This window comes from Glycine max, chromosome 15, assembly GCF_000004515.6.
Source record: "Glycine max cultivar Williams 82 chromosome 15, Glycine_max_v4.0, whole genome shotgun sequence".
Lineage (NCBI taxonomy): Eukaryota > Viridiplantae > Streptophyta > Magnoliopsida > Fabales > Fabaceae > Glycine > Glycine max.
The window spans coordinates 21,385,977-21,400,943 of NC_038251.2; the positions used below are offsets into that span (position 1 = coordinate 21,385,977).

The following is a 14,967-nucleotide window of genomic DNA, read 5'->3' on the forward strand; positions in this document are numbered from 1 at the left end:
GTATGATAATGATGTAGAACTTGACTCTGAAAACTGAACATCAGAATGAAGTTCATAATGCCCCTAAGAAGACAACACTTCACTTTTCATATGATGCCACACTCATAGAAGGCACATCAGAAAGTGAATGTTAACTGCATTTGAAGATGCATATGTTGAAAATAGAAGTTGTCCATGGGAAGAATTGATGTGAAACATTAGAATGGAAGGCTGAAGACTTTACACACACTAAGCCTTAGACAGAACCTAACATACCAATGCGTAAATAGTGATGCACAAGGGAAAGTGTACCATATGCAATAGTATCAAGGACTAAAAGTCCAAATATCAAACCCACACAACCAGTTGTGTTACCAAATAAATATTTTTACTAACAAAGTAATTGAGGAAATAATTACAATTAAGATGTGATTTATTTGCCAATTATCTATTGCAAGAAAGAAATCTAACAAGCAAGATAAGTGTAAAGATAAGATAAAGTGAATATCTAGGGATTATGATTTCACGTGTACCGATCCCCCTAATCCTAATCTAACAAGATTCTAACAATTGTTAATTGCCGATTTTTCAAAGTCAATTATTAGTCAATGACGGTGGCCTAATAATGCTTTTTGCATTAAACAATACTCAATTGACGATTGATGTATTAATTTAAACCAAATGATAAAGATTGATGACAAGGGTGATTAATCAGTTTCTTAATCAACCTATCAGAGATTATCCAACCAGTTTAGCCATGTAGTTTGGTATAAAACATTCTCTTCATAGATCTACCAATTACATGCAGATGATCACTACTATGCAATTGATTAAGTATTAGATTGATCATTTACAAATAATAATTAAAAGTAAAGAAGATAATCAATTAACTGGAATACATTGAGAAACTTATTAAAATAAGAAAAAGGGTTCCATGTAGTTTACATTATAATCCCCACACTAGGGAGACTAGTCACACATAGTCATGGATAAACTAGAAATCCTATAAAGAAATGTAAACATACCAAGAGGGTTTGAATCCGGGCAAGGAACCTTCTCAATGATGATCTTCACACTTCGCAGGAGTTAAGGACTTGCTCTTTGAAACTCTCAAAACACAGAATAAAAAACTTCAAAAAAAAGAGACTCTCAATCCCTATTTATAATATTCTAAAATAGGTTTAATTCTGATAGATGATCTTAATCTTGTAATATTTCCTTAATTAGTCTTTATCAATTATCTTTGACAGACAATCTTATCCTTGTACTCTTTCCCTAACGATAACTCTCAAGCATGCTTAACTGCGTAACACACATACAAAATTATCAAGCATATATGAAATTACCACGTATATAGAATTTAAAATGGTTGTGATTCTTTAGCTTTTGCCTGCTTTGAGTCCTTTTTTTTCCTTAAAACACTCCCTAATCAATTGCCTAACATAATTAATAGTAAATTGAGTTATAACAACAAAATAAATCTTAAATACATGTAATAGGCCTAGAACTACACATCAAAAGGTGATCAAGATTCAGTTCATCAACCTCTCCACACTTGAGCTTTGCTTGCCCTCAAACAATTCTTTTGATTCTCATGTCAAAATAAATAAATTTCCTCAAGTCAAATCTCATGCAATAGAATTCCCTGCACTATCTCATACAACCATTCACATACATCAAGTCACATAAAATAACTCAAGGAATCCATTGGGCTTAAATGTTCTTGCAAAATAATCTCAATGAGCAGGCATTTTCATTATTTTTCACCATCTCTCAATGGTAAAGTTATATATCAAGAAACACTCAAATCACAATTCAACAAATATGTTTACAATTATGTTAATCAATCAACTCAACTCTAATAAACACTCAAAAATTTCCAAATAAGTGAGGCAGTTCAGGTTGTAATGGGGTCATGCTTGTAATTAGGGGTAGGAATATGCCAAGTCAAACTAGACTATGTGCAAATATGCCTGACTTGTTATAAAAATTAAGGTTTGCCTGGGCCTAACCTATTAGCCTATCAAAGGCTTTTTTTAGGCCTGACTTGGCCTTTTTAGAAGTCTGGTTTGACCTATTAGCCTACTTAATGACTTTTTATCTCAAATATTTATGTTATTTATGATATAAGATTATTAACTTATTAAGATACTAAATATAAAAGTATAATACACATTTATTAATCTTTTATTATACATAAATGAATAAACAAGTCGACCTATAAGGTTTAATAGGCTTTTTTTATATAAGTTTAAGCCTAGCCTATTTAACTAAATATACTTTTTAAAAAGCCCAAGCCTATCCTTTTTATTAAATAGGCCATGCGATAGACCAGTATCGACGGCCTGACCTATTCTCACCCCTACTTGTAATGTAAGGTAGATGCTGAAAGGAATAAACAACAAAGGGCTCCAATCAAAGATCGACAACAATTTCTCAAAGTAAGTTCATGGAACCTCTACCTTCCTTTTTACCAACCTTATTCACATTTTTTTTTCATTCCTTTTCCTCCCCCCCCCCCCTCTCTCTCCTTTTCTTTTTTCTTTATTATTACACTTGGGTCAATTTTTTTTTTCTTTGCATATAATTTTTTGTTGTTCTTTTTGACCTTTTTTATTTCATTCATGAGAAAAGGAGTTTGGGATTTTCTTTTTGCCTTTAATTGGTACAACCTATGTTGTTAGTATCAATTCCCTTGTCCCTTTTCACCATGTCACAAATCGATTCAATGCAACACAAATTAGGTATCAAAGAAAATTATCAATCATGTTCAACTTGGGCAACTAAGGGGGAATTGTCTCAAAAGTATGGGCTCTCAAGAATGCCTATGTATGCCTCAGAAAAGTTCAAGTATCATCCAATGATATGCAAGTCAAAACATAATATAAAAGGTATGTTACTAAAAGGATTAATCACACGCACAAAGAGAATTAAAGCTTAGAACTCACATGTACGAGGGAAGCTCAAAAAGAAATCTACAAACTTTTCTACGAATGTGCCTCCACTTGAGAAAATTCATGTTACCTCAATGTGGCTCATTTTTTTTTTATAGAAACAGGGTATCTCTAAAAGCACAATAATTCAATCACAGAGAAATTTTCATGAATCACACATCTTAAGAATCAAAACAATGCACAAGGTCATATCATATTGGCTTAAGTAGGGGAAGTAACAATGGTACCCTTCTCGACACTTATATAATGTAGTGTCCTCTCTGCATTGATTTTGTTTATTAATCTCTCAACTGGTTTTTGTTAATTATTAAGTCAAGAAAATCTTTCATAGATACATCTAAAATTGAACTCTTTCATGTAAATTTTTTCAAACAAACAAATCTTTTGAAACATAGCTATGAACTAAGAAAATATTTTTTCAGAAAATATTATTTCAGAACTATTTGTATTTTCTTTCTGAGCTCAATCTTCATTATGAACTATTTCATTCTAAACTTATATAAAAAACCTTTCTTTTTTTCTAAAACACTTAAAAGTTTGTGAAAACACAAATCAACCCCTTCTTGTAATATTTTTGTCACATTATTAATTATGTTAGAAATAGAAAAAAAAATCTAACAAAATAAAGTACCATATTCTCATTACTTTTTTAAAGAAAATACATAGATTACAATTATATAAGAAGTAGGAAAGTAATAAAGAATATAGTGTAAAGTGGCCAGGTGGATTTGAATATCACACATCAACATCACTAAATATTTTTTTTAAAATAAAACATTGCAGAAAAAGTATAATTTTCGTTGTAGGATAAAAATAAAAATGAATTGAAAGTGTTATTTCTAAAGGTAAAGAGCATCACATGCAAACTAGTAAGCAATTCAAACTTAAATAAAATATCACAATAGATAATAAAAGATATTGGCCCCGCATTTGGCCTTGTAAATCCTTGAATTTAAACTCATTAATGTAATGAATTCACCAATTCAAAATTATAAAACTAAAAAAACATAAGTTATAACCAATTCAAGCCTCGATGTCATAACATGTTAGAACAGTACAATTTATGAAAAAATTTGTAATAAAAAATAATAGATGAATGACCATTTATTTCAAATATATTTAACTTCAACACATAATCTGAAAGATTTGAGTATTATTCAAAGGACTAAGTTGAATATATCTAAATAGTTGAATAATCATTTTGAATTCATTTTAAAAGTTGAAGGATCATTTTGAATTCATTTTAAAAGTTGAAGAACCAATCTAAACCTAATTAACATGGTTCCATGTCACATCACCTAGTTTTGTTTTCTCCATTATGAGACGTCACACTTCTATGATGACCTATACTATTTTGAATCATTTAAATAAAATAAAAGACAAAGATGATTTTTTTAAAAGATGATTACCAAACTAAACAAAATAAATAAGATAAATAATTAGAAGTGACATCTAGTTTATATAGATGAAGATAGTTATACCCTTTTCGATGAAAAAGACTCCTCCATTTATTTTTCGCTTCATTTCATCCATTTCTTTGTTTTAAAAAATAAATGATAATCTTTATTAAATGTGTATTATATTTATTTCATCTATTAACCTAGAACTTTTGTAATGGAGAAATAACAAATATTTTAACCCTCTTTTTTAATAATCTCTTTATATGATTAACTAAAATTAATTTTTGAAAATATTAATTTTGTAAATCTTAATTTTCATTTAATTATTTTTTTTCCAATTTAAGTAGAAATCTTATCAAAATTTATGATATATAATAAACTTTACTTTTTTACTAGCAAAAAACTCGCACTCAAACTAAAAAAGAAAATCTTTTTTTATTTTAAGAATGGATTTTTCTAAAATCTAAGTATATCTTACTTTTATCATCAATTATTTTCCTCAGTTAATAACAGATGTAATTTTACCGATGGTTTCTTAATTTTCTTATTTTTTCATAAAAGAAATAAAATAATTAAATGATATATTATTTATATATATTTAATTAATCTCCTTATAACAACCTATATATTTTGTTATTATTTCTAACTGCATGATCCACTTATTCAATTGAGAGAAAATTATAAATGGATCAATTCTTTTACCTTTGAGTAGGGGTGGGAATAGGCCAGGCCAGGCTTTAAAAGGCCTGAGCCTAGCCTACGATTAATTTTTTAGGCCTAAGCCTGACCTATAGCCTATCAAAGACTTTTATTTTGACTCGGCCTGACCTTTTTAAAAGCCTAGCCTGGCCTGGTAGCCTATTTAAAAACCTATTTAAAAATCTTCTTCACATTAAATCTTTAATATTTCTAGTTGTTTTTACCAAAAAAAAATAAAATAACACACCTTCTATAATAGGCTAAACAAGGCCTTAATATATAATTTGTCTTAATTTTTAATCTAACGTTAATTTAGTTGGTGGTCCTAAAAATATATTAATAATATAAACAGAAATCACCAAATGATATGAAATAATCTAAAACAAAAGAAAACCTCATACTTGAGGTAGTATCATCCAAGTCTATCAAACCAACATATTAATTATTACAATAAAAAAAATAAAGTCTACATCTCCATTCTATTTGAACAGGACTGGTGCATAAAATATCTACCAATAAAATTAATAGTAACGTCATTTCATCATTAGCTCCTCCATATGCAGCATAGGATATGATTTTTGTATAGAAACGTAATAGGATATGATCTTTGTATAGGAACGTAATAAGATATGATAGGATATGATTTTTGTATAAGAATGTAGGATATGATAGGATATGATTTTTATTTGCTCTAGAATAAAGGAAACCTAATAGGAATAGAAAAAGGAATTGTTAACAAAAATAAGAAAACTAATAAAAATAATGAGAAATAGAAAGAAACTCACACCTTGTAATTAAAATTTTACTTAATTATAGGAATGAAATTTTAAAAAATAATATTAATTGTACCCAAAAAATAATATATATATATATATATAGGCCGGCCTATCAGGCTTATAATGCTTTTTAATAAGTCTAAGCCTGGTTTATTTAATTTAATAGGCTTTTAAAAAAGCCTGAGCCTACCCTTTTAATTAAATAGGTCAGACTTTATATAGGCCAGGTCGTAGGCCCCTGTAGGTCGGCCTAGCCTATTCCCACCTCTACCTTGAGTGGAGATTCGGAATACGTGAACTCTCTCCACAGGACTCATTTTATTGACGGAATTTATCACTTAAGTTAGTGGCTCAATCAATCAGATCCAGAATGTTAAAAAGAAAGTGTTATAATATTAGTTAGAACCTTAGAATGTCAGAGGACCGACCTTTTCCATTTTTTATTTATTTGTTTGAGATAAAGTTGTGCCACGTGGGAGGGTGTGAGTGGACCCAGAGGGTGATGTTAGGAGGGTGAGTTCTTCGAACACTTGAATCGGAGGGACTGCAGAAGTCGCAACCCAACCAACCATGGCAGCTTCTGATCCCGACAAGTTGATGGTCAAAGCTGATAAACTGTCTGTTCATCTTCTCTCTCTCATTTCCCCCTATGTATTATGGAACCTTTTTTTTTTGCCTTTTCTCTTCAATTCAATGCCACAATCTAACACTCAAATTATACTGTCGATTTTGCTGCAACTAGGTTTAATTCTTCTGTTGTGTGGGTTTTCCATGTTGATCGTAGCGGAATGTATAATATATAACAAAATAAAATTGATAAAGCATACAATTTTGTTTTAACATGATTTGTCCTAATGATGCGATCTAAATACTGTTGGATCATACTGGTCACGGAATTGGGGTTGACCAAACTACTTGATGGACTACATTACTTTGATGTCATTTTTTGTTTTTGTTTTTCAGTAGTGTGAGGGAATCTTCAGTGTATTTGCTTAATGTTCTCAATATGATTTAACTGTGGTTAAGCCAATTGGGCATATTAGTTGTGCTGTTTCTCTTTCCATTAGCTATGGGTTTTGCCTTATATTTCTTTTCACTGCAGAACAAGACTCAGTCTCACGAGGTGGAGTGCGGATTGGAAAAGTGCTACTGTTCTTTATGAGCAGGCAGGTAAAATATTCAGGATCCCTTAATATTTGATTGTTTGTGCAAATTATTCTGTGCCAAAATGATATTTTGGAGAAAAAGATAAGTTATTGGTGAATCTGCTAAACTTGTATTCTGTTGCAGCTAATGGGTTTAGAGTTGCCAAGGACTATGAGAATGCTAAAATAGCATATGAGAAAGCTTCGAAAGGACAAGAAATGCTTTCTTCGTATCCTTATATGATATGATAATATAGTCTACTTCATTTTTTCCATTAAGGGGAAAAAATATCATGGTGCTTTATATTATAATGTTGTATAGTCTACTTCATTTTTTTACATTAAGGGGAAAAAATATCATGGTGCTCTATATTTTAATGTTATTAGATTCACTGCGTTAAACTGTACTTCTTTGTGTTTCCTTGACAAGTAAACCAGACCTTGGGATGCGGCTAAGCACATGGAATCCGCTGCTGCTCTCGCAAAGGATCTAAGACACTGGCAAGAAGTTGTGGACTTCTATCGAAAGGCATCTGAATTATATATGGAGTGTGGGAGACCACAACCTGCATCAGATGCTCTTGCAAAGGGAGCCCGGTAAACAGATACTCTACCCTCTTGCTTTGAATTCAAATTCCATGTTGTTGTTATTGTTATTATTATATGCTGAAGTAATCAACTAACCACCAATGTCTAACAAAATTTATAATATGAATGCTCTAATAGACTGATCAAGGAGTCTAAAATCTTGTAGCATGTAGTTTATGGGTTCCTTTGGTACATTTGTTTGGTAGTTTAAATATGGAGGCTAAAATCTGTTTAGTTTACGAAGCTTTAGTCACTTTTTGAAGCTGTTTCTCTGGCCTTTGAATTGCTTTGGGATGAGTTGTGTATGTGGCCTTTCTTTGATGTGCTGCTCGTGGCTGTTTCTAAACAGTTGTCATTTCAGATATGGATAGAGATTGGGCAGCATTGCTGCATTTATGATCTTTTGAAGTTATCTATATGTTTCCTTTTCTGTTTTGGAGAATATCTTATCTTAATCATTGCTGTGTTTCCCCCCTTTCCTTTTTAATAAATAAATAAAATTCATTTCTACAAAAGATTTGATATCTATTTTTTTATGTTCAGTCAATGGTTACTAAAAAACAGTAATTTGAATCAGTAAATTTATAAGTCATGCATATAAGTCTGTTAAATTTACGACATCATGATGACTCTCATTTTATCTCATTATGTAGTGTTGCAAATGTTTTAAGTTGTATGTAGCTAACACTAATTAATGTATGTATTGCATCTGTATTCTAAATATTGGGAAATTCTTTCTCTCTTATTATCTCCACATGTTTCTTAATACCTTTCCCCCCTGTAGTGCTCTGGAAGATAGCATGTCTGAAGAAGCTATTCAGCTATATACAGATGCTTGTACGATTCTCGAAGATGATGGAAGAGAACAAATGGCCTTTGATCTTTATCGTGCTGCCACTAATGTTTATATAAAACTTGAAAAGTAAGTTTTGTTAAAAATTGAGGCAATACATTTTGATGGTATATAGATTATGAAGTAACTTATCTTCTTCCACTGTTTTTCCAAATGAAGTTTTTTACTTGTGTATTGTAATTATATTGTGTGCAATCAGTTGCATTTGTTTTAATTTTTGTATGTTGGCATATCTGACACAGCGTAAGTCATACTATAGTTGAGTTTTAAAAAGTGTAGTGTAACATGGATGGAGTTTGCTATTGCCTTAAATGAGGAGCTCTACTCTACAAGATTCACAGCCCTGTGTATTTTTTTTATTCTGTCATGTCCTTTTATGTCATTATCCTGCAGAATGTCTATATTTTCGTTCTGTTAATTTCATGCCTATTAATGTTCAAGTTCAACTTGTTGCATGTGATTGAGCTGTTATAACCAAATTGAAATAGAATGGCAAATTAATTAAATAATTTAATGCCCAAAAGTTAGGGTCTGGAAATCAGATGAATTGGAGTTTTGTAGTATTTAAGGCTTTCTATGATTTTCTAGTAACAATGTGATGATAAAGGACCATATTAGGGACTGTTTGGGTGCAGTGAATAGAACTGCCCAATTGTGAATTAGAGGTTTAAAGGGATTTATTGCATATTCAGGAAAGAGCAACATAAATTTTAAACTAAAGAATGATAGTGATTTGTAGCCAAGAAAGCACTTGTTCTTATAACAATTGACAGCAAAGATGTTAAACTAAATAGTAGGAAAAACATAAATTAGTAGTTTTTCAGTGGTTGCTTTAGGTGATACCTCAAAAATATTTGGCATAATGTGAATTAAACAAAATGTGTGAATTCTCAAAGTCTTCATTATACAATCACTGCTTCAAAGAAGATTTTTATTTTTATTTTATTAACTGAATTCTTAATCAGATGAGCATGAATACATTTTTGTAATAGAAAACACATAGTAATATGAGACTTGAAGATTTTTCACAGGGTAGACTCTGGTTTCAACTGAATGGAGACCCAGCTCTATTTTTTGAATTCACACCCAGCTGAAACCACTATTCAATATCTAATATAAGCAACTCACTAAAATACCCATGAAAAACAGAAAATCAAGAAGACTAGAATTTTATTTAACTACACCAAGCACATCTGACACTAACAACATACTACTGGGACAAAAATAGTTTATCAAAGAGTTGAATGGTTATCTTGCTATAAAATGAGGTCACAGCACTTTTTTCTTCCTCCCCGAAGCTTGTTGTTTTCTTTATCCACTTGCATCCTGTTTTTACATTGTTCATAATTGTTTCTTTGTTCAATTCTTTGTTTGTCACTTTGCCTTTTCTGGAGTGTCAGGTGAGTTCCAGTTTCTTGGAGAAGCTCTTGTTGACTACCTTTTCTAGCTTTGGTATAAGTAAACAAGCAACATTTTTGTGGAAATATAAAGTTTATGCTACAGTTTGGTGCATTTGGCTATTAACGCATCTTTTAAGTAAACAAGCTCTTTGAATGAAGTAATGTCTTAGTCATTTGATTTCCACTTGATGTAACACTTTATGCTTTTGATCATTTTAGAGGGACTGGGAACCTCTATTGATTTTTCCTCTTTTTTCTCCCAGGAGGAACCCTTTTTCTCCTAGCTTTCTGTAAAAATCTTATCTTTTTTCTTTTTGTATAAAAAAAAATGCCAACCAGTTAGGCTAGAACTGCTACTTTCCAAATCTGAATTGATGTTTTTTGCAGAATGTTAATACTTAATACACAAATTATTTTTGTAAATGCAACTTCTGAACATTTCATTTTTTGTATGTTGACTTGCATATCTTGTTGGGCTTGTTTTCGTACTACACAGATATACAGATGCAGCATCTTTCATGTTGAGATTGGGCTTTGCAGCTGACAAGTGTAATGCTACCAATAGCCAGTGCAAGGTTTGGAATATTTAGGCTTTGTATTTTGTATTATAACTTTTTAAGTCATTTCTTATATAACCCAGACTTGAAAGGAAAAGAATTGGCTATAGGTTGGCCTTCTGAACGAATATGCTTGAACTTTTTATACAATATGGCAATAAGTAGTGAATACTCTGATGTTGGTAGTTTTTTCCTGTTTGGAAGGCTAGGTTAACAATACCTATTCATAGCGGCACTAATTAAGCCTGTGAAACTGGAGGTTTGAAGTTGCATCTATAGAAAGCGGAGCTCAGGGGTAGTACCTTTTAAGTTGATATTGATTTGATCTTTGTTGGAGGGTTGAAGCAATGCATTTGCTGCCAAACTAATTAAGGATTATATGAACTGGCTTGTTAAAGTGGTAAATAAAAATAAATATATGGAGGTTGCTTAATGTGATTGTTTGATGTTATTGAGGAAACTATTAATCTTGTGGGGAATTTTCTTTTTGCTATCTTTCTGATTTGTTTTTTTTTTTTTGGAGGACGTCATTTCCTTTCTGATAATTTGGGTGTCTATAACAGAAAATATATAGCATTAAGTAATTAGGAAACTGTGGTGAGTTCAAGTACTTAGTTTACTTAGTGCACCAAGATAAACTGTGTTTGTCTTTATGTCATCATACAATATTAAATACAGCTATAGGGTCAACTTATGTATTGAACTATTGTAAGTAATGATTTAAATGCGCTTTATGTGTCACATCTCCTTAGTTTATAGTGCTCCCAAAATAAACTGTATTTGTGTCTTTATGTCAACAAAGCTATAAATTTATTTATTGAGCCATTGTGAGTAATGATTTAAATGTGTTTCCTTTGTGTCACATCTCCTTTGTTTTCTCATTCTCTCCCTAAAATTCTGGTTTTTGAAGAAATTTCATCCTAAAATAAGTATAACCCAGCGGTGCACTTATGCAGTGAATTAAGGAAACCTTTACCAAGCCCAAGTAACTTTTTTTTTAAGAAAGAAGAGAATGATACAGTAGAAGAGGATAAGAAATCCTAGAGGGAAAAAGAAAGAGTACAAAATAAAGAATAAAAGGAAACAAAATAAAAGCAGAAAAACAAGTACTAGTAAAATTATATTTTAAAACAAGCTCGAGTATTTTGTGTTAGTTGGATTTTTTAATTCAAAATTATATTGTTTGAAACTCTGCCTATGCTTGTGCTTAGTATTCTTCCACATTTTTACATGGCCAGTTCCAAGCCTAGATATAAGAGGAGAGTTGTGTCACACAGTTGCAGGCAAACATAAAACTTTGTCTAGTGTTTACGATGTGGATAAATATTTTATTTCAGTCCCCTGATGACTGACATTTTTATAATAGTGTATAGCTGTTGCATCATTGATTCATTGATACACTGAAAGTGGAGAAATGTTTCTATATGTTTGGGAATCATGTGCTGAAATTGATTTATTTTTTTTTGTTGTGATAAACATTCTCTCATATATCTTGTCATAAATGCAGGCATATCTTAATGCAATTGTTATCTACCTTTATGCCCATGACTTTAACCAAGCTGAGAAGTGTTATAATGACTGTTCTCAGTAAGTTTCTGGCTCCTCCTTATTATGCTATCATGTTCCTGCAAACTCAACCAACATGATGTGATAAGTGGATCATTATAGAACTTCTTTGTGAATTGAACTCATCGTCATTATTATTGCTGTTGTTATTGTCCCTGTTATTAGCTTTGCTTCTTTTGATTTCCAGCTCTAATTTTCTCTTGTTCCAAAAATATCATATTCATAGTATAAATCATGCGGTAAAATTTGTGCTTTTAAGATTGAGAGTTCTTTGTAATTTGTCTTCTACTACTTTGAATTGATTATCCATAATGATGAATAAATGGGTATAAATGCTTGTGGTGTCTCTAGGATTGATGCTTTTCTGAGAAGTGACCAGAATCGTTGTGCTAGCAACCTACTTGCTGCCTACACAGATGGAGATGTTGAAGAAATCAAACGTATTGCTCAGTCAAGTGTTATTTCACATCTTGACCATGTGGTAAGTGATTTAGTTTATAAGTTCTTTTGGAATGTGGGTCAAGTAAAACGCAATGAGTACAGTATAAGCTAGCCATAGAAACTTGTGGATTTGTTGTTGTCATGGTGTTAGGTCTTCCTCTTATCAAATTCATATCCAAGATTTTGCCCAGTTTTTTACTGTTCAGTTTGTTTCAAGGGTTACTTGCTAGCTACAGTGATTTGTTAATCTTGTTGTCTTGTACATTAGTGCTTGGCTTAAAACCTCTTATCCCTCCAAAGCACAATTTGTAGTAGCATTCTGTCATTAAACATGTTTTAAGGCATAACCAGGTTACAAGAGCCAAAGCATTTAGTGTTTATCCTTGAGCAGCGGTAAATGTAAGGGCAAAAACATGGCTATTCTGAAAATTCCCATCATGCCTCCAGAAATTATCTTATAAACTCTACTCAAGCAATTCTGAGGAATAAGACCGTCTTGCTGTGTTTCACGCTACCTCAATTCTTGACATACTTTCATGATGACTCAGAGCTCAGCATTGCTTCTTTTACTGTTTCACACAAATTATCAGTTCAGTGGCCATCTTCATAACAAGAAAACCTTACTGTTTAAGAAGCTTCCTGTGGTTTCTGCTGTTGTTTCCTTGTATGCTTTTAACAGTCCTGTTTTTCTAACCCGCCCTTCGAAATTTTTATGCAACATATCCAATCTTCAACCAGTAACTACTGATGCTATTACTTTTATTGATGGGTTTATATATATGTGGAGTCAATTTTGTATGACACTTTGCAGTCCATTGTCTGCAGATCATTAAGCTTGCGAGGAAACTTCCAACAGGCGATGTGAGTTCATTGAAGGCTAACAAGGCTGAAGATGAAGAGGAGCCACTCGATGAAAATGACCTCACTTAACCTGGCTCTTTTTCTATCTGTGTCTATTTAGTAGGAATGTTGATGAACCCATTTCAATTTAATGAGTGAATTGAATTGATCAGTTATAGATTGGTTTTTGTATAAAAAAAACAGTTCTTTTGTGATACATGTGCAATGCAGGTAATAAGAGGAGCGCTGTTGTTTATTCGATTGAGATATGTCACTTGGATGTACTTGTTGATAAGCTTATTTTTTTTGGTGATGGCTAAGTATTTGGCACAATTTTAGTGTATTATGAAATTCACAACCTTTACTGGTGATTAGGGAAGGGGCGATGCTAGGTGCACCAGCTTTATTGCTTGTGCACCCCGTATTTTTTGTTAATTCCAAAATTACCCTATGGTTGATCCATATGATTTGTATGGATGAACTTAATCCGTAAGTATAATTTAAACATACGAATCAACTTGATCCGTATGACTCATACGGATCAACTTGATCCATATGACTCATGGATCAACTATAACTCATACGGATCAACTTGATCCGTATGAGTCATATGGATCAACTATGACTCATATGGATCAACTTGATCCGTATGACTCATACGAATCAACTTGAGTGAAGAACATTTTCGTTCATTCATTTAAAATGCTGGGTGCACCAACAATAATGCTGGGTGCACCTAGCATCACCTTTAGGGAAGACTATGGTATTAAAAACTCGATAACACATTAAAATATGGACTCAACTCAAGTTTTAGGACATTTATCTTTTAATTTTAATATTTCAAATAAGATTCAATGATTAATAGTATTCATTATTCTCATATTTTACAATAATAAAAAATTCATCTCTTTCTCAAAATCAACTTTAACATATCATTGTGACTTTGCTTTTATTTTATTTTTTTCTTGTGTGAGAGAGAGATAATAAGTGACACTACATTTGTCACGTGTCTGAAATAAAATTTTGTATATTTTGATACTATTATGATATTCTTTTACCTCTTTTCTTACATGTCCTTTTAAAACTTTCATCTAAGCGAAACCTTTTCTAATTAGAATTTATTTTATACTAAAATATAATATTATTTTCATTTATGTAAAAAAAATATTATTTTCATTTAGGTAATTTAAGTTTTTCATTCAAATAAATAATTTTAAAAAATTTTGTAAATAAATCCCATGAGAATTTCACCTTTCAATGATTTATGATATTAAGTTGTTCATTCTCTTGCAAGGGATCTTATTTTTTGGCTAATCCCCAGAATTTTGATGATATGCCTATTTGTATTGAAAGTCTTAATTTTAAATGGCTTCGTCGTAAGGGTTTACGTTCTGTATGGGATCTATTAATGGTTAAGGGCTCCAATAATGAGACATTGGATGGTGGAGGTGGCAATAAAGTATCTTTTCGAGACAAGGGGATGCAGGGAAAAATATTGTATGGTTCGCGCCCTATGGTGGATTTGTTCAAGCAGAATTTAGCAAAGATTGAGTATAAGGATGGGAATCCCCATACGCCCAAGGTTCATATCCATGATTCTGTGTTTGAAGGCCTCCATGCACCTTGGCAAGATGCCTTGGTCATCAAGTTGCTTGGGAAAAGCATCGCTTATCCCATTTTGAGGGACAAATTAGATCGTACGCGGAAACTCAAAGTAGGTTTCGATATGTTTGACATCCACAATGGTTATTTTATGCTCAACTTTGACC

At 31.7% G+C, this 14,967-nt stretch overlaps 1 protein-coding gene across 1 annotated transcript; it reads left to right on the forward strand.

The window, feature by feature from the left end:
• The first annotated feature begins 6,055 nt into the window (after nucleotides 1–6,055).
• LOC100790986 (gamma-soluble NSF attachment protein) lies at nucleotides 6,056–13,457 on the forward strand. The gene is made up of 9 exons (XM_003546508.5): nucleotides 6,056–6,425; nucleotides 6,911–6,978; nucleotides 7,099–7,183; nucleotides 7,392–7,550; nucleotides 8,326–8,463; nucleotides 10,291–10,369; nucleotides 11,859–11,938; nucleotides 12,269–12,398; nucleotides 13,184–13,457. The coding sequence occupies exons 1-9, from the start codon at nucleotides 6,379–6,381 to the stop codon at nucleotides 13,286–13,288; spliced, it is 891 nt and encodes a 296-aa protein (XP_003546556.1). The 5' UTR covers nucleotides 6,056–6,378; the 3' UTR covers nucleotides 13,289–13,457.
• Nucleotides 13,458–14,967: the final 1,510 nt, after the last annotated feature.

Coding starts and splice junctions, on each gene's coding strand:
- LOC100790986 (XM_003546508.5), top strand. CDS start 6,379: ATGGCAGCTTCTGATCCCGACAAGTTGATGGTCAAAGCTGATAAACT. Junction 8,464..10,290: donor GTTTATATAAAACTTGAAAA/GTAAGTTTTGTT, acceptor CGTACTACACAG/ATATACAGATGCAGCATCTT. Junction 12,399..13,183: donor TTTCACATCTTGACCATGTG/GTAAGTGATTTA, acceptor CATTGTCTGCAG/ATCATTAAGCTTGCGAGGAA.